Here is a 19,971-nt window from a genome sequence, read left to right on the forward strand (position 1 = left end):
GTTTCATTCCTTTAAATTATGTATTGGATCATCGTACGCGCAAGGATTACACTGCGATTCAACAAAATGGATACCTACACATGGCAGTTAAGCGATGAGTGTGGAGGTTAATTTTAGCACATGCTACGTGCGCGCCGTTTTCCACTTCTCTTCAGTTCAGTTATCTAGTCTCATAATCCGAGTCGTGGTTGTAGTGCCTAATTTGACAGTTTACAAAAATATAAATATTATAACTAACCGAAATGCACAAGGAATAGGAGCCTAAATGAGCCAGTGGTCTGCCAAAATAATGTTAATTTAGCACACCACAGAAGAAAGACGTTTTAATCTTGTTATTTGAGAGACCATTAATCCGGGTTCTTCCGCTTGGTTTATTGCACTATAATTTAAAGCGACTATGACAGTCTAGTTTCGTATATGAAGATGTGATCTTGAGTAAATGGTTTTTCAGCATCATTACTTTGTGTTCGGTATTTCAGCAGTCTTTATGCGCTGCGGAACATTTTTTAGTAAATTTTACGAAGGTTTACATTCATATTATTAGAAGATATTTTATTACTGTAAATGAATTTGTTGTTTAACATCACGTGTTTCTCAAATACACGTACGGTAATTTCAATTAATTCTAACCAACCAGCACGTTGTCAGTGAGATATGTATGTAAACCGGGCCCTTTTAATGTGTTGTTTTCACCCCAGTAGGCTGCTTAATGTTTTTCATATTTGGCGGGATAGTTAAAGGAAGGCAGATTCAATGTTTACAATAATGAAAACTACCAATAAGCTTTGTGACTCGTTTTAATACTACGTTAAATGCCGTGCAATTTTTTAGTTGTGAATTTACATTTTTTTGAGAGACAGAAATACAATTTACTTGAGTTCATTTGAATAGAAACCCAGCCACTGCATGTTGACGTGTACCCAGTGTTGCCAATTGTCTCACGAGAAAAAAAAGCGGCACTGCCTTTCAAAACAAGCCCAACCCATTTTTTTTTTTTTTTTTTAGTAGTTGTAGCTTTTCTTAGTTGAACTGGTGGGGATAGGATGATATTAAAATTCTAATGGCGTGCATATACACTGACACCAGTCAATCATGCAACCCGCGACTCTCAACTAATTAAAGAGACGTTTTAAAAATACAAGCCCAATTCATCTTATTATAAGCGGACTTGGCACGCGCGTGTGAGTCAGGTCTGATTGGTCTCTTCAAGTGGACCCGCCCGCAAAGGAAATCAAGTGATTGGCGGGCAGGTCAGTCGCGCCAGAATTAAACAGACTACAGAGACTTCAGACAGAGTTCTCAAAGAAAAACATATTACACATATTTTATTACTTTTAAGTTAGCTAGATTTTAAACTTTTATCGTCATGTCCACTCCACCAAAAAGAATGTGCGTCAGCCCGTCTTTCGACAACAGCTTTGAGAAGAGGGGGAAGAAAATTTCCATTGAGGGGAATATTGGTAAGTACAGGATTACGACTTTCACAAAGACAAAGTCTATAGTAAATTAACAGGACAAAAATATACTCCAGTAAACACATTTGTAGATTTGTAAAAACGATACGTAAAGTATCAGATGAATATTACGAGTAGCATTGTTGAAGTATATTGTTTGACTGACTGTTCAAGTATATTGCAAGCGCGAAAAATGGATGTAGTATTTTATTTTATTTTTTACAGTGCAACAGTGGATAGATTAGTTTTGCTTTATAAAATTGTAACGAGACCCTAATTTTAGCAACAAACAAACAAAAACAAAAATAACCAAATGTAGTCTTAGATTGATGTAACGGGATTTATAAAGTTTATACCAGAGGAAGATGACAGTTTGGCGCCAAAAGCTTTCAAGAAGGATCATTTATAATGTGTGCAAACCTATCCTACATTGCGGGGAAGTTGTACGAGTTTGGTATTAATTTTCACTTCGATCTTCCAATACATTTAAATTTTAATTAATTAATGTATTCATTCATTCGATTAACTGATTTAATAGATTTCGGTCTGTTTTTAGATTAAATATGTTATAAATTCAATAAGAACTCAAATCGGATTTTTAAACTTTAAGTGAAAAATAAACGCTGTTTTGTATTTTAATCACAATAGTCACTTAAACTTCTTAAGCCTTTCCTCACTTATAATCTGGTACCTTGTAGTGGTGTGGTCGAGCCAGAACAGCGTCCCGGTACTTTCTTTCAATAGGCAGGACCTGGATTTACACTTGTACGATTCAGTCAGTCGTCCTTGTGATGCAATGAAGAGAACATTAGGAACTTCTATTACAAACTACAGTTCTAAAGTTTAATAGGGCTAACAATGTTTTTTTTTTTTTTTTTACTAAAAATGCTGTTGTAAGCCAAATTGCAGCCAAAAACCGCACTTACATTTAAGAGTTTATATTTATTACAAAAGCATAAATACGTGCTACACATTTATTGAAAAAAAAACTAATGTTAAACTATGTATGTATTTATTTATCTGCTTTCCTTGTTTTTTTTTCTCACATTTTACCAGTACCAGAACCAGAACTGTCAGCGGATACATTATCTAAAAAATTTTGTAAAACGATTGTAATTGTACAGTTCTGAAATTGGTGACAAATAAAAAATAACTGCGTTTATGTGATTCATAATTGTATTGGATGCGGAGCTCCAGAAAAAGACAGGGAGAGCACGTGATATACTATACAGGACGTTGTGGTGATCGGAGTTCTGCGCTGGTGATGACCTCATAATCGAAAGGAACAGAAAAAAAGAACTAAACCACCAAAGACAGTATTTACCCGCAAGATGCGTTCAAAACAAGACAAATGTGGCTGGAAAATTGCCAATCTGGCAGCACTGACTAGGGCAGTAGTGCATTCATTACCTGTTAAATGTTACCTCAAGCTCAATGAACAAATACAACGGGACTTTGTATCATCTGTGTTTCATAAATGTACATTTTGTTGGCGTTCTGGTGCTTTTGGATTTAGAACTACACCCCTGCCTCTAATGATTCCATCTTCCTCCTCCATGTTTTTCCTTCCTCATACAGCGGCTGGCAAGTCTACATTTGTGCGGATGCTGGAGAAGGTTTCTAATGAATGGGAGGTCACTCCTGAACCTATAGCCAAGTGGTGCAATGTGCAAACCACTGAGAATGCTTTTGAGGTATGCGCATTTTATTATAGGCACCAGCAACAATGCCCTGATGCTGTGTGTGAAATACCGTTTTCATTTTATTAATCAGAAATACACACTTTGTTTTAAGAGAGTGATTACAGAACAACCACATTTGGTAATTGACTAGAAATCACAGCCCTTAAATACTCAATCTAAGATTGTAAAACATAGAAGAGAAATCTTACCGGTGACTTTTATATTGTATAATATATCATACAAAGACTGATTTTCTTTTTGCTATTACAACACCAGATTTTGATCATCTCTTGGGTTCAGATTTTATTGGTGTCCTAAATAAGACCAGGGTCCAGGGATGTAGAGGACTAATCAGTATTTTGTTGTATAACTTTTTTTGGTCATCCACGTATTTTACTCCAGCTGCAACATCTGAATTTGGGGACTGCTTATCCAATTGTCATGGAACCTGTAAGCTGAAAGTTATTTAGTGAGTCATGATCTGTGGTGGAGGCACCCAATCTGACCTGTGTGTTAAATTTTGACATCTAGATTTTGTCTGTCATACCATAATAGAGTGAATTAAATATGTACTTTCCATCCCAAGTTCCAACCCTTTTTAGGTTGGCAGCTTTGCAGACATTTTTAATGAAACGGTTTCCTTGTTTCCGAGGCTTGTCTGTGTGTACTGTACACAGGGCTTGTTCTAACGGGTCCCTTTCTCTGCAGGAGCTCTCCACATCCCAGAAGAGCGGTGGCAACCTCCTCCAGATGCTGTATGACAAGCCCAGCCGCTGGGCCTACACCTTCCAGACATACGCCTCCCTGAGCCGGGTGCGATCCCAGCTCCAGCCCGTCTCCCCGAAGCTGCGTGAGGCAGAGCACCCCGTGCAGTTCTACGAGAGATCTGTGTACAGCGACAGGTGAGCCGCTGTCCTAGCAGCAAACATGAGCTGGACTGGGCTGGACAATACATTTTCAGCATGGCAAAGATTCCGAGCAGTGCTCCGGATGAACTGCTGAACAGGGTCCCACCTGGTTTGCGTTGGTCTGCTGTACTGTGCTGGTTTGAAAGATGATGGGGGGGGGTTAAGATTTAAAAAGTAAGTAGAGGGTTCTGAAAAAATATAGCGTTATACCTCCCCCGCGTGTTGCTACAACTGTTTAAATAATGTACCTCTCATTTCTTTTCATTGTTAACATCCTGGCAATTTCTTTCACTTCTAACTTTAAAGTCTGTTTCAAAGCTCTTTTTGAAATGGCCGCTCTAGTGCACTGGGTTTTGAGGTCTGTCCTCTAAGTCACTGCAGGAAGAGCAAATATAATATTATTTCCTTTGTTTTTAAAACTTAACAAGTGCTCTGGCTTTTCAGTTCCGTACCACATCATGGATCCTTATTGCTGTATAACCTGTTTGGCAATAACCTTTACACCGTCGGTGCACTAGAGCAGACATTTTGAACAGAGTTTTTAAACAGACTTTAAAGTCAAGTATAAAAAGTTGTCAGGATGTTAATAATGAAAATAAAAATGACAGGTACGTTATTTAAACAGTTGTAGCAACACGTGGGGACGTGGAACGCTGTGTTTTGGAACCCGCTACTTACTCTTTAAATTGAACACATTAAGTATTTTGATAGGTTATACTTTTTGTATTTAGCAGAATCAATCGATAGCATGTGACATGTTTACTGAACTTGGTGTATATACCGTACATTCACTGATTGGATGGATTTACTAAACAGTGCTATTCAGAGCTTGCGCTACACTAAAACCTGCAAAGGCATGCGTTCATAAATCTGCATATTCAAGCTTTAAATATGCTTTTTACAAAATGTATTGCATTCCCGTTTACCATTTCAAACATGAAAAAGTAGTGTACTACTAGAAATAATTAAAATAGAAAAGCTTCCATTGAAAAATTATTTTGAAACATTTTAGTAAAACTGCAAACAAATGGTTTATAAAAAAACCTTGGGATGGTATTGCCAGTGCGCTTTCATTTGACATGCATGTGTACGTCCTGGAGCTGAAGTGGTTAACAAAGGAGGCCAAACAGCAGTTCAAGTTAAATGGTGTTTTGTTTAGTCCCGAAATAAACAGTACATAACATTGACACTACATTTTATTTATTTTTTAACTTTTTTTTCATTCCTTGCCGTTGCCATATCTTCACAGTAAACAGTGGCCATAGACACGTTTTCTTGAAGTAATAACATGAGGTTTACTTGTGCCTTTTTTTTGTAGCTAAATAAACAAAAACTGAAATGTAACTTTTAAATACTTCAAATAAAACAAACATGGAAATGGTGTTGTAAAATGAAGGGGAAAAAACTCATTTTTGGTTGCTGTTTATTTCATTCCACATAATTCACAACAAAAAATATATAATATATACAGTCTATATATAAAGCACTACACAGCATTTCCAGCAAGTTGGGCACTGTTTAAGCGAGGCATTTCAGAATGACGTGCTTGCCTTTTTTTCAGTCCCATGAGATTCTGGCTCGCTCTAAAGCAACACAACGTGTTTTTGTCCCAGATGGCGTTCCATAGAGATCACTATGTGTGCGTGCGCATAACCTGGTTTGTTTACTTTTTGCTGTCTACAACTTTTAAATAGAGGCTCAAGAGTCGTGTATGTAAAAAATACAAAACACTGTTCAAAAACAACAAAGAAACAAAAGGTGGCTGAGCGCTACTCCCACTGAAAGGGAGGCTCCTCTTCAGGAACCTTCTCCTTTGATATGATTAAAATCCCCTAAATGAATCCATACCTATTTTCCTAAGGATCCCGGTTAAACACATAGTGGTCCTCAGCGCACCCTGGTTACACATGCAGTTGTGTGGGTTCTCCTCTTTCACTGCCAGGCTTGCAAAAGACCGAACAAACCATCAAACAAACGAACAAAGAAGCTGGCTTTGCAGCCTTTTTTTGGTGCGTTTACAGTGGCAGTTTTTAGGACGGCTTTGGGCCGTCTCGGGTCTTTTTTCTGCAGTGTAAACGCACACGGCCGACTCAGCTGTCCTAAATGGCCAACAAAAGACGTGGCTCAGTGCCAGTTTAGGTCTGTCCGAAAGGCCGTGTAAACTCACCCGACTTCAGGACGGCTCACGCATGACGTGAGTGCCGCTCAGCTCCTCCCCCACGGAATCTAAACGGGAAGAAGTTGCAGTGCCATTGCAGCATCACAAAAAGAGCAGAACGACTTGAGACACAAGCGTCTTGAATATTTGACTTTATTAACATGTACAGAAGCCGGGGGATGTCAAAGAAACAATACACACTATTTACAGGCAACACATGCAAACAGTGATTCATAAAGAGAACATATTTTAATAACTCTAGTTTTCTACAACAAAAGGTTACAAACAAGATTGCACTTCCTACCGTGAGCCACTGGTCCCACGACTGTGTGCTCTGACCCTGTCGGGCTAATCATTGCTTTCTTTCTCTTTTATTTCAGGTATGTATTTGCCTCCAGCCTGTTTGAGTCAGGAGACCTGAATGAAACGGAATGGGCGATCTACCAGGACTGGCACAGCTGGCTGCTGAACCAGTACGAGTCTCAGATAGAGCTGGACGGGATGATCTACCTGCGAGCGGAACCACAGGCAAGGAGGACGCTGCAAACAGAGCTTCAGAACTGTGTCCCGGGGCTCCCGAGTGGCGCATCCAGTAAAGGCGCTCCGTGTGGAGTGCAGGATGTGCCCTATAGTCTGGACGTCACGAGTTTGAGTCCAGGCTATTCCTTTGCCGATTTGAGGACGGGAGCTTCCAGGGGGTGGCACTCAATTGGCCGAGCGCCACCCGGGGGGGAGGGAGGGTTAGGTCGGCCAGGGTGTCCTCGGCTCACCGCGCACCAGCGACCTCTGTTGTCTGGCCGGGCGCTTGCGGGCTTGCCTGTAAGCTGCCTGAGAGCTGCGTTGTCCTCCGACGCTGTAGCTCTTGGGTGGCTGCATGGTGAGTCCGCAGTGCGAAAAACAAAAATAGATTTGTATGTAGGTGGATTCTCAGAGCTAAAACATAATACAACTGACCAGACACCTCAAGGAAAAACAGAAAAAACACAGTGAAAGCATCATTTTATTTCACACCGCAAAATTTGTAATTACACTGCATCGTGCGGTTCCTATGAACAAAGTGAAGGGGAATATCCTTTTTTAAATTTTAAATTCAAATTCCTGTACAAAACAAGGCTCAAGTGCTACTGAGCTAGCCTCACACCTAGCCTCATACAACTCGCCAGACTTCAAGAAAGAAAAGCACTGCAAAGAGCAGCAGTCAAGTTATGTGAAGTCCATTAACATTTAACAGCATCCTTTATATTAAAGCTGTTTTCACTGTCAATGAAGTATTGTTTTTTTTATATTTAATTGTAGCCTTAGTTATAGTAGGGTTGTCTTTTTGCAAAGTTACTTAATGCTGAAAAAGTGAATGTTTTGTTCAGAACTGTACTGTAACTTGCTTTTGCTAATTTACACTGTCTATACCTGCTGCTGCTGCAGCAGCATTTGGAGGAAGAATAATAATGTCTCCAATGTAATCCCTTTTTGTCTAGCAATGTATGAAGAGGCTTCATTTGAGAGGGCGTGAGGAGGAGCAAGGCATTGAGCTGGAGTACCTGGAGAAGCTCCACTACAAGCATGAGTGCTGGCTGTACAACAGGACCACTCAGTAAGGGGCTCTTAACTGAGTGTGTGAGTGCGTGCGTGCATGTGTGTGAGAGCCTGCGATTACCAAGCCAATGTGCATGTTCTAAACCTGCTCTCTCTATTCAGGGTGGACTTTGAATACTTGAAAGATCTCCCAGTTCTGGTGCTCGATGTTAATGATGACTTTAAAAATGACAAGATTAAACAAGAGTGCATTATAGACAAGGTATGTTTCTGGTATTACACAGGTGGCACATATTGATGAAATTGGTGACTAACATGTAAAGTTAGTACATGCCCAGTATTATCTAGCTAATTTCATGTTCAAGTGTCTTCCATGTACACATATCGTGATCCCTTATTTTGCTGTCTGGCTTGGACAAAGATGAATATTGAAGGCAGTGAATTGGTGCCCTTTCTTTTCAGTAAACTATAGTACATGTGCATTTTACTGCCAGTATAGCCTAACTATCCTACTTCTGATGCGTGTGTGTGGTTATTTCTTATTATTTATTTATTTTTCACAGGTTAAAGAATTCTTGAGTTCATTGTAAGAATGAGGGAATGTTGGACTGCCATGGAACTTCGCACTGATATTTTGGGTGCCAGCACTGCAGGATATACCTCATACAACGATGATTTTATTTCTGAAGCATAATTCTCCAATCCTGTACTTCTGGTGGACATCTGAATAAGCATTACCTTCTGAAGCCAGCCAGATCTTTGGTGGACAATTCCATAAACTGTTACCTTGGCCAGTCTGGCTCCTTGAATGTTTGTGTGCTGTGCTTGTCTCGATTCCTGTGTTTTAGGGGTAACAACATTCTAGTACATTTCACCCAATCTATATATATAGATAGATAGATAGATAGATAGATAATATATAGATTGCTTTCATTTTATTAGACCGACAATTGTAAAAGTGCATTTAACTTTTTAAATGGTATTGGTTAAGAAAATGCATGGCTCTTTCCTGGCTGATAAAGGTACAGAATGCAGCCGGCTTTGTAAACATGCCAGTCATATGAAAAGGTGAGATTGACGCTGGGAAGAAGAGCTGAAGGGTGAAGCTTCTGGGAGCTTGAGTTCTTGCAAACCAAATGAATTGCACACATTTTAAATGTTTTGAGATGTTTTGTTTTTCTTTAAATGTATGTTTTAAAAAATATGCTCAAGAAAAACCCTTTTGAACTGTTTTTATTTTAAAAAAGAAACATGAAAGTAATTGTATAGTAATTCAAACGCAGGTAGTCTTTAATCCTTGTGTACCATCGTTAGAGAATGTGGGCCCCATTTTCAAAAGAGATGCAATGATGCAGCAGGGCTGGCACGAGTTTTTTTGGACAGAGTTGCAATGACACTCGCCTTGCATCAGTGCAAGATTCTGTCGGAACTGTTCTTTTTTTGACCCACCTCCCAGTTTACCTACAGTTTTCAATCAGTAGAATTATCACATGTCGCGTGTTGCGTCTCTGACTCTGCTTTGAGTTGTTCTGAATGAGTCGCAGTGTTGCAATGAGACATAAAAGGTTTTTTTTTTATTAAGAAAAGCTGGGTTTGTGTGAAATGTGTTAATGAGGGGAACACTATTGTGTTAAGTTTGTAATTAATGACAGCATGTGTGATTTTGACACAATCTGCACTTAAACACAAACTTAAGCACAGCTAGAGCTATATGGCATTACGTCTTCTGCAGTTTAGAATGGTTGAGGAATGAAGGAGGAGGTGGAGATACCCTGCAAATAGAGTATAGGACCAGAGAGACGTTTCTTGACCAGTGAGATGAACATGTCTTACAGAGATACTGCTGGCTTGATAAACCCATCCTTCGGATGAGACATAAAACCGAGGTCCTATTGTATGTGTCTAGCACAGTTCACCCCCTACTCTAGTTGCTTTGGATAAAAGCGTCTGCTAAATGACTTATTAATAATAATAATAATAATAATAACAGACTACAGCGGATCTACGTTCACAGTTAAAGGATGATCTACAGGGTGCTAGGAGCTGTCATACCAGTGCATATCAAGGTTACTGCTGCCTTAACCTTTTATGTAACCGGTTCATTCCAAATCCCAGCTGGGGATGTTTCTGGTATCTGCCAGTCTTCATTGTCTAAATGCATATCTGCCAGGTAACAGCTGCTTTGGGGCAAATAAATACATTGTTTTTGGTAACAGTGATTGGTAGGTGAGGCTGCTAGAGTGCATGCTAATAAATACTGTTATCAAATTATCAGTGTAGAAATAAAAAAAAAACTGCATCAATACAGGGGTCACTCGATAATCGTATCGTCAAGAAAAATATCGGTATCTCCTTCGTTCCTCAAGCATTCTAAACTGCAGAAGACGTAATGCCATATAGCTCTAGCTGTGCTTAAGTTTGTGTTTAAGTGCAGATTGTGTCAAAATCACACATGCTGTCATTAATTACGAACTTAACAATAGTGTTCCCCTCATTAACACATTTCACACAAACCCGGCTTTTCTTAATAAAAAAACCTTTTATGTCTCATTGCAACACTGCGACTCATTCAGAACAACTCGAAGCTCAAAATCCAGTTGATTGCTGCAGTGTTTAGTGTGGTAACTTGCACCTCTACTGCACTGTTGTAATGCAGATATGTGTTGCAGAGTCCATTGCTTGACAATGCACAGCAGCCCAGGGTTCTTGGTGAATACTATCACTGAAGCATGGAGGCAGGGCATTCCCATTCCTTACTGTTGAATACCCCAATCTGCCAGCTTTGTTGTTTTTAAGATGTTTTATTGTAGTCAAATGTACATAAAGCCAGTTGGAAAGTTTATGGCTGATTTCAGATTATTTGCTTGTGTATAAATTTGGTTTTGAGGAAATAGATCTATTTCCCTATAAACTGCTGTGCCAAAGCTTTCTCCTGCCCTGTGATTGTCCTACCACAAACACAGCTTGAATAAAATGTAAGCATTTCAGACTAACCTTAAATAGTCCACTAAAGCTAGTGAACTGAAAAAGCTGACTAATTAACACGAGTCCTTGGGTCTTTCACACCCATTCCCATCCTTAAATGGAATACTTCACCTCTGCATGGAAAGAGCCATCTGTCCTACAGCCCTGCCCTACACATTGTGCCTTGATCCCATTAGTGTTAGGCACTATCGCTGCAATTCAGTTAAATAACCACCTTTATTAGAAAATAAAAAACAGTTGGAGCAGAGCCTCATCCTTCAGAGCATCCAGGTGCCGGCTGCTGAAAAACAAACAAACAATAAAATAATAAATCTATGTGACGTGTTCATCCTGGTGAACAAAAAAATTTAAGGCAGAGGAGCATCGTATTCCCCCCAAAGGGAAGAGGCTGAGAGATTCACAGAGAATCCCTATTTGCTAAAAAATTGACATGCTGTGTCACATGCGTGCCTCATAGGACTGGCATGGATCCTGGTGGGTTACGTGAGAAATATATTTGTGCTCTAGGCCTGAGTGAAATGAATTTAAGCAACCCAATAAACCCCTTGAGAGGAACCAAAAACCAGTCATGACACACATAACAGCTTCCTTCAGAGGAACTATTTATTAAGAATTAGCTTTTGCTGAGAACACATTCTCAATTTAAAAAGATTTTTTTAGTTTACAACATAGTTCTATCTTTAAAGAATGTCCTATTTTTAAGCTTTTGCTTTTGGAAAAGAAAAGTAGCCTCCTTCAGAGAGATTAGGTTTACCAAGAGTTTTAGCCCTCGATTGAAAGTTTAAAACAATCCTATCTTTAAGAACTCAATAGTATAAAAAGCTTATATCATTTTTACCAGGTTGTTCAGGCATACAATCTTATCTAAACTAAGTGTTAGCGTATTCAACTTATAGAAAACATCTATGTTTCAGGCAGAGAACGTATGCTTTCCCTTTTCTTTTAAGGAGTAATTCATTCAGCGAGGTCAGGTGATGTCAAATAGGTGAGCGAGCTTTCAGGCAGAGTGTTTTAATCAGGATTCAAACTGCAAAGGCTGGTTCAACAACACATATAGTTATTCATTATAAATAAGCAGGAAAAGGTGTTTTCATGTCTTCTATAATAAAATAATTGTTATACTTTTTACCCAACTCACTAAGTTATGCTTAAATTTAAAGTATCATTAAATAGCTTGCTGCTGGCCAGTTAAAGATTGTAATCCTGTGCCTCTAGTGAGGTGTGTCAGTGCTGCGGCTCTGAGGCACACAGACCTCTGCATGATGACTGTCATAGTATCATGCTGCTTAAGTGTGTGTGTGTGTTTTAATAGTTCAGTTAGCTTGGAGCATTGTGTTTAACATGCACAGCGTTACTGTAATATGTCAGCAGGTGGCATGTTATGTTTCATAGTTTACACTTCCTGCTCTGCTTGTTTGTGGTTGTTTTTCTTTGCAAAGTAATTGTTTCAAGTATGTTGATAAAGCACACTACTTTATGACGGCTTTTTTCAACTTTTATTCCTACACGTCCCTGTGTTGTTAAAAGTATTCTATATATTTGGAGACAGTAGCTAAAATGTATTCTTAAATTCCCCTTACGGTGCAGCACAGTCTGCTCTTGAAGTGGAAACGCAACCTGAAAATGAGAAGGATCTCTGCTGACGTCTGCACCTATGACGGCTTAAGTCTGAGTTGTAAATGTAAATGAGGCTTAGAAGTGTAATTATTATGCGATACAAAACCACGTTGCCCCAACTAGTTTTACCCCCCCCCCCAAGTAATTTTTTCTGCAGACGCCCATAGTTGTGCTCCTGTGCAGGTATTCATAATTCATCTGGAGCGGCTTGCTGCATTTTTTAATGCGTGGGGGGATGGACTGTGTTAATTTAGTTTGACAGTTTAGCAACGTTAATGTGTCTGTTACTTTATTATTATAGTTTATTAACACACACTTTTTTTTTTCTCTTATTCTATTCATTTCCCATGTTGATGACGAGCGTCATGACAAGTAGTAAATATTTATTTATTGATTCATATTGTGTCAGGTGGTCAACTCCGTCTTAAAGAACACTTTGGCTAAGAGAACACTTCGCAGGGTGTTCTTTTAGGCAGAGACTACTGTAATACCCAAGGCGTTTGCCCCCACGAGAGGACATAGCACACATCGCCAAAGCAGCAGTCCAGCATTCATTATCATTTCATTAAAACATACACATACCTCAATAGAACTTTGTCTGCTCTCCCGCAAAACATCCAGCATGTTTGTGCGGTTCCACGTCCGACACTCATACAGACTGAGCTGAAACGATGTACTAAAACAGAGAAACATGCTGCGTTTGAAAAGACTTGTAACGTATGGTGTCATGCTGTGATCCTGTTTTTTACGATAACGACGATGAAACAATTTCATTTATCTTGTGCTCCTGTTGTGTGTGATTGCTCTCCCAACTGGGATCATACTGGTTAAAACTGAGAGGCAGACTTCTCACTGCTGAACCAAGTCCCGAGTGCTTCAGTAAACGATGTGAGACACAACACTGGTTATGTTGGGTTAACAAAAACAGTACATTTGAAGTACGTTGACCTCAAATTATACATTCAACGAAGTAGTGTTTTAAAGCATGTATTGTAGTAAAAAAAAAAAAAAAAAGTTTAATTAAAAAGTATATAACATGATTATCTGCAAAAAAAAAAAACTCTTCTAGTGATTGATTATATAAAACACCACAGAATATGCAACTGGGAGAAAATGGTAATTTTAAAAAGACAGAGAAAGTCACAAACTCTCCAGACAAACACTTGGGATGGACTATTTTATGATGTTTCTTTTGGTACAGGGTGTTGGGTCATTAATGATCTACAACGATGGCTTTCTTAAGGGTGAACTAATCCACTGACAACGGGCCAATTCAAGGCTACTGCAACTGCTTAAGGTTAAGAGAACAGATTCGACAATCTTCTCTGAAAACATGCCCATCCGCCACAACTGAATGAACTCCTATTTGTAACAAAACCTGAGGGTGCTTGGGAGACTGTATTATATTACATCGTTGTTTGGTTCTAGCTTTGCCAAATTAACAGATATTTTTCTTCATCCAGAAAAATAAGAGTTAATTAAAGACTGGAGCAAACACTTTCAAAATATAGCCCAGTGAGTCGGGATGTCTGCCAGCATGCTGCACTTAATAATCATGTCACTAGAGGGCAGCACAGTCCACAGGAAACCAATCAGAAAAGCAGGGACTGGACAAGACAGTGCCTGGTACACAACATTGGGTCTACATGTTATTAATAATTATTATTAATTAGACATTTAGCAGACTCTTTTATCCAAAGCGACTTACAGAGACTAGGGGGTGAACTAAGCATCAATAACTGCTGCAGAGTCACTTACAATAGGACCTCGGATTTACAAAACTACATCACACTTGCTGCAGTCAGAAAAAAAGGCAATAATTGGACCAGATTACTGAACGAGATTGCGTTCTTATTCTTAAAATACATTATACAAAATGTGCAATGCAATTATTTCTAAAGCACGCTGCTGGTTTATAACAAACTCGACAATGTCGATCCACTTAATCTCATTTTATAGTATTAAAGGTATAACGTTACATTGTTGTGTATAGTCAGTGTTATTATTTAAAAGCCCTTAATAAAGCTTCGTTATCTACCATTGAACTGTTGTTAGACTGTTGTTTCTAAGCACTGCATCACCGCTACACCTGTGCACTACAAACCACACAACCACATTAACCAGATCAACTGTCTCCTGCCATATTTTATTCAGCCACAGAACCTTGTATTTCGGAAAAGCTGATCTGGGTTGACAAGTACATCTTATTTTAATACTGCGAGTTACTGGGGAGTAAATGCAGGTTTTCTTAACCTCTCACTCGCATCCAGCACCTTTTATTACAGGAGTCCCTTGCTATACAGACACTGTTTTGCTGTATTGTGGCAGGGAGGAAGAGAGCCAGCCCTACGTGTAAAGAGATGGTTTGAAATGTATTATGTATTTAAAAAGGGAATAGTGTTGGTATTGTACCGTGGGGATGTGTTGGGTGATTTAGGTGTGTTGGTTGGTGTATTTGGGGAACGGGTGATGGTGTTGTTGTGTAGTTAAATGTGGTCTTGCAGAGGCGATGGTAGCAGCTCGTCTCTGCCAGACATCTCGGGAGAATGCGTGGTCGGCAGTGAATTAATTAACAGATGGGCTGCCGACCACGCAAACTAATATACTTGTGTGGAATGTGACCATCCGGATTGATTCATTTAGGGTTAATTCAGAGATGGTCACATGTATAAAAACCGGCCGCTTTACTGATCGGGGTTGGGGTGTTCAAGGAGGCGGAACGTGAACGTGAACGGAGGAGAATAAAAAGTAAAATAAAGCGTGCTGGAAGCACCAGCACAGTACTTGTTTTGGGTGGAAGGAGATTATTGTGTTCGTGACCTGTTTTTGTAGGCACTTTTATTTTGCTCGGTGAGCGTTGTTTTTGTTGAATTGTTTTATTTTTGAATAAAAGCGTGCACCTGCGCTTTCATCCGCGTGTCTCTGTCAGCTTCCTGGTGTGGGGACGCCGCGACTCAGCCGTCCTGCCACAGACGTACTACTACAAACTCTTCAGAAAAACAAACCAGAGTTCAAGACTGTGCTTTGTCCAAAAAAATGAGAGTACTCAAACGAACTGTGAAAAGAACACATTCTAAGAGACTAAACAAGTGTGTGTGTGTGTGTGTCGCTGTGGGCAGTACTATTAATGTGCAGACAAAATTTGAGAAAATGTCCACACAAAGATAGTGACTCCTGAAAAACTGACGTTGTGGGGACGTCCCCACTTTGTAAAACACGATTTTAAGAACTAAATATGCCTTTTAAAAAAAAGTGCTAAAATATTTAGTTTGTTGTTGACTTTCACCCTGTGTGGAGTTTTGTCTGGCTGTAGTTAGAAATAGTAAATAAAAATATAGTGAGAGTCAATGAGAAGTCCCCATAAATATAGGAATGCAAACATGTGTTGAAGAGGCATTGAAGAGGCTGGCACAGTACAAGATATTCCTAGGGGTATTTTAATTAGAGTGTTCTCTTCCATCCAATGAAGAGATAAGGTTACAAACCACCAACATTACAAACCAGCTGGTACACGTGCAGCCACCAACATACCAAACCAGCAGGTACACACGCAGCTACTAACACTACAACATTACAATGCCATCGCATATGTATAGAAACCCCCCTACAAAACTGGAGGCTCCGCTGGGAGCAGGATTCTCTTATCAACCGTGCAAGTACCTGTTCCCATTTGACTAACTGGACTGCCCCTATACAGATTGAAGTTGCTGAAGAGCTCCAGCTATGGGCACAATTAAGATACTGCCGTGGTGTGAAGCTGAGAGAGTGGCCCCACCCCAGGCGTTTTGGGTTGGGAACATCCCAGAAGATGTTTCTACACAAGGATTTCTAGAAATGCTTAGGCTCTAGGAAGAGTGAAATGTGTAGGAAGACAGTACAGCCCCTTTGATGAGATGTGGTGTGCCTTGTGTTATAGTGATAGAGACCTGACAGAGTTGGACTTGCCAAATGCTCTTGATGCTGCAGAAAGTGCTGTACTGTCTAACCCCCAGCTGCAGAGCCTGACTTCAAGCAAAGACTTCAGACCTGGTTGCAGGCTGAATAGAAGACGCTAGAGGATCTTACAGGTATGGTTGGAGCTGAAGCCCCCCTTCTCCTTTCACTTCAGAGAATGTAGTTCTCACCATGGGGAAGGTGTTAGAAAATGTGATGAAGCCCCCCTCAAGAGAGCAGCTCGTACAAGCGTCTTACAGTGTTCTCTGGAGTTAAGCCCACATCCAGCAACGAAGACGATTATGACACTTGGATAGATCAGGTAGCTCACATGACCAAGACAGAAGTGGACCTCTTGAAAGAGCAACTGTAAGAAGCAATAGCGCAAGTCTCCTCTTTGGCAGTTCAGTGCCAGCAGGACTTCAGAGTCAGACCTTGCCAGGATTCCCCCTCAGGAAACACCCAGTCAGGTCAGCAAAACTTTTATTATCACCGGAGAGAATATTACGCTGAGGTATCATCTCGTGACCGTATACCTCCCAGATCAGAAGGAGAACACAAAAGTGGGGATCCCTCTTTAGCACTGTGAGACTCACTTTCAGGTCTTTCTGCTATTGCTGTGGACAGGATGGCCATAGAATCAGTGAATGCGCCAATCCTGGGAATGCCAACCTAGTTGCGGAGCGCCTTCAAGCTCTTTATGCAAAGCAGTTTGAAAACTTCAGAGGGAACCAGTGAAGGAGAATCTATACCCACTGGCTTATGTGGCCCTACAACAGAGATTACAGTGAAGTTAGAAGGGTTACCCTGCCCTGTCATTCTAGACACAGGTGACAATAATATTTCAGCAATATTATAGACAACATTTTCGGCATTTGCTCTTGCAATCCCTTTCTGGGATACAATACAGTGCGTCTGAAATTTCCTGACCTTGTAGAGGTCTGACAACCTTTGGACAGTTTGGCTTTGGTTTGCCCTTCCACCGGTTCACCCAGTCAGATTCCATGTCTGATTGGGACCAATGCGGCCATGTTCAGAGTGTTTGCACACCTGTGTCATGATTTTGCTGGGCCCGAATACTTCAAGAAGTTGAGAATTCACAGTTTGTGTTTAGAAGCATACAGCAAGAAGGAGAAGGAGCTCTCGTGCAGAGTCCTGGAAGGACCTGTTGGAGCCATTCAGTTGACTGGAACACTTGTGGTCTTACCCCCACACACAGTACAACCTGTGGGTAGGAGAGCCAAGGTTTCAGAGGATGCAAAAAAAAAAATTAATTGAAGCATCAGAGAACAACAGTTTGTCGAGTAGTCTCTTTGTGAGAAGAGGAGTCGCTACATCCCATAAGACGGCTGCGGATGTCCAAGTCCCCATATGTAATATTTCAGAGCATTCTGTTACATTACAAGTGGGCGCACTGATAGTTCATGTATATCGTACTGATACCGTAATGCACTCCACCCCTAGACTAGAAGGTGCCCTCCCACTTTGAATGCCAACCTATTACATTTTGGTGACTCCCCTCTGCCGGTGCTTTGGAAAGAACAACTAAGAGCTAAGTTGATCCAGCGCGCTGAAGTTTTTTCCACTTGTGAATGGGAAGTGGGATGTGCTCAAAGGGTTGAGCATTGTATACGCCTGAGGGACAATACACACCTTTCCGGGAGAGATGTAGACGTCTTGCCCCTGCCGATGTTGAAGATGTCCAGAGGCATCTCCAGGACTTGAAGAGAGCTAAGATAATACAAGAATCCAGGAGCCATATGCGTTGCCGATAGTGGTGGCTTGAAAGAAGAAAGGGATGTCAGAATGTGCATTGACTACCTGTAGCAGGGGTTCTGCCATGTGGGAGCTTGCATTCACTGCTGAATGACAGGCAGGAGATCGAGACTGAGGTTTGAATTTGATTTATTTACATATTGTGGCACTTTACGAGACTGGCTTTTCGCCGGTCTCAAACAATAAACAATGTCAGACAGCTTTCGTCCGTCCACCCGCATATATACAAAATTATAATAATAATAATAATAATAATAATAATAATAATAATAATAATAATAATACATAAATAATAAAAGGGGGGCACCTTGCCACATACGCACCCCTTTGTGCGCAGAACACATGGCCTCAACGACCACCTCCCCCCTTAAAATCCCCAAAGTCCCTTTCAAAGTTCTGGGGGTCGAACGGAGGCTTCCTCTGGCCAGGTGACGGCGAGCAGGCGACCCCAGGCAAGGCAGAGCTGACATCCCCAGACGGTGTCGTGAAGGCATCCCTGGGCAGTGTCTTGGAGGCATCCCTGGGCAGTGTCTTGGAGGCATCCCCGGTTGGTGTCGTGCAGGCATCCCTGGGCAGTGTCTTGGAGGCATCCCCAGACGGTGTCGTGAAGGCATCCCTGGGTGGTGTCTTGGAGGCATCCCTGGGCGGTGTCTTGGAGGCATCCCCAGATGGTATCATGAAGGCATCCCTGGGCGGTGTCATGCAGGCATCCCTGGGCGGTGTCTTGGAGGCATCTCTGGGCGGTGTCTTGGAGGCAAACCCCAGACGATGTTGTGCAGGCATCCCTGGGCGGTGTCTTGGAGGCATCCCTGGGCTGTGTCTTGGAGGCATCCCCGGGCGGTGTCTTGCAGGCATCCCTGGGCGGTGTCTTGGAGGCATCCCCGTATGGTGTCGTGCAGGCATCTCCGGGCGGTGTCGTGCAGGCATCTCCGGGCGGTGTCGTGCAGGCACCTCCGGGCGGTGTCGTGCAGGCATCCTTGGGCGGTGTCTTGGAGGCATCCCTGGGCGGTGTCTTGGAGGCATCCCTGGGCAGTGTCTTGGAGGCATCCCCGTATGGTGTCATGCAGGCATCCCCGGGCAGTGTCATGCAGGCATCCCTGGGCGGTGTCTTGGAGGCATCTTTGGGCGGTGTCGTGCAGGCATCCCTGGGCGGTGTCTTGGAGGCATCTCTGGGCAGTGTCGTGCAGGCATCCCTGGGCGGTGTCTTGGAGGCATCCCTGGGCAGTGTCTTGGAGGCATCCCCGTATGGTGTCGTGCAGGCATCTCCGGGCGGTGTCATGCAGGCATCCTTGGGCGGTGCCTTGGAGGCATCCCTGGGCGGTGTCTTGGAGGCTTCCCTGGGCAGTGTCTTGGAGGTATCCCCGTATGGTGTCATGCAGGCATCCCTAGACGGTGTCGTGCAGGCATCCTTGGGCGGTGTCTTGGAGGCATCCCCGTGTGGTGTCTTGGAGGCATCCCCGTGTGGTGTCATGCAGGCATCCCTGGGCGGTGTCTTGGAGGCATCCCGGGGCGGTGTCTTGGAGGCATCCCCGGGCGGTGTCGTGCAGGCATCCCCGGGCGGTGTCATGCAGGCATCCCTGGGCAGTGTCTTGGAGGCATCCCCAGATGGTATCATGAAGGCATCCCCGGGCGGTGTCGTGCAGGCATCCCTGGGCGGTGTCTTGGAGGCATCTCTGGGCAGTGTCGTGCAGGCATCCCCAGGCGGTGTCGTGCAGGCATCCTTGGGCGGTGTCTTGGAGGCATCCCTGGGCGGTGTCTTGGAGGCATCCCCAGATGGTGTCATGCAGGCATCCCTGGGCGGTGTCTTGGAGGCATCCCGGGGCGGTGTCTTGGAGGCATCCCCGGGCGGTGTCGTGCAGGCATCCCCGGGCGGTGTCATGCAGGCATCCCTGGGCAGTGTCTTGGAGGCATCCCCAGATGGTATC

At 42.2% G+C, this 19,971-nt stretch overlaps 1 protein-coding gene across 1 annotated transcript; it reads left to right on the forward strand.

Moving 5' to 3' along the window:
• Positions 1-71: 71 nt before the first annotated feature.
• Positions 72-9,240, forward strand: LOC117413166 (deoxycytidine kinase 2-like). The gene is made up of 7 exons (XM_034021951.3): positions 72-1,460; positions 3,033-3,148; positions 3,845-4,038; positions 6,583-6,730; positions 7,678-7,793; positions 7,898-7,997; positions 8,299-9,240. The coding sequence occupies exons 1-7, from the start codon at positions 1,367-1,369 to the stop codon at positions 8,323-8,325; spliced, it is 795 nt and encodes a 264-aa protein (XP_033877842.1). The 5' UTR covers positions 72-1,366; the 3' UTR covers positions 8,326-9,240.
• Positions 9,241-19,971: the final 10,731 nt, after the last annotated feature.

This window comes from Acipenser ruthenus, chromosome 23, assembly GCF_902713425.1.
Source record: "Acipenser ruthenus chromosome 23, fAciRut3.2 maternal haplotype, whole genome shotgun sequence".
Lineage (NCBI taxonomy): Eukaryota > Metazoa > Chordata > Actinopteri > Acipenseriformes > Acipenseridae > Acipenser > Acipenser ruthenus.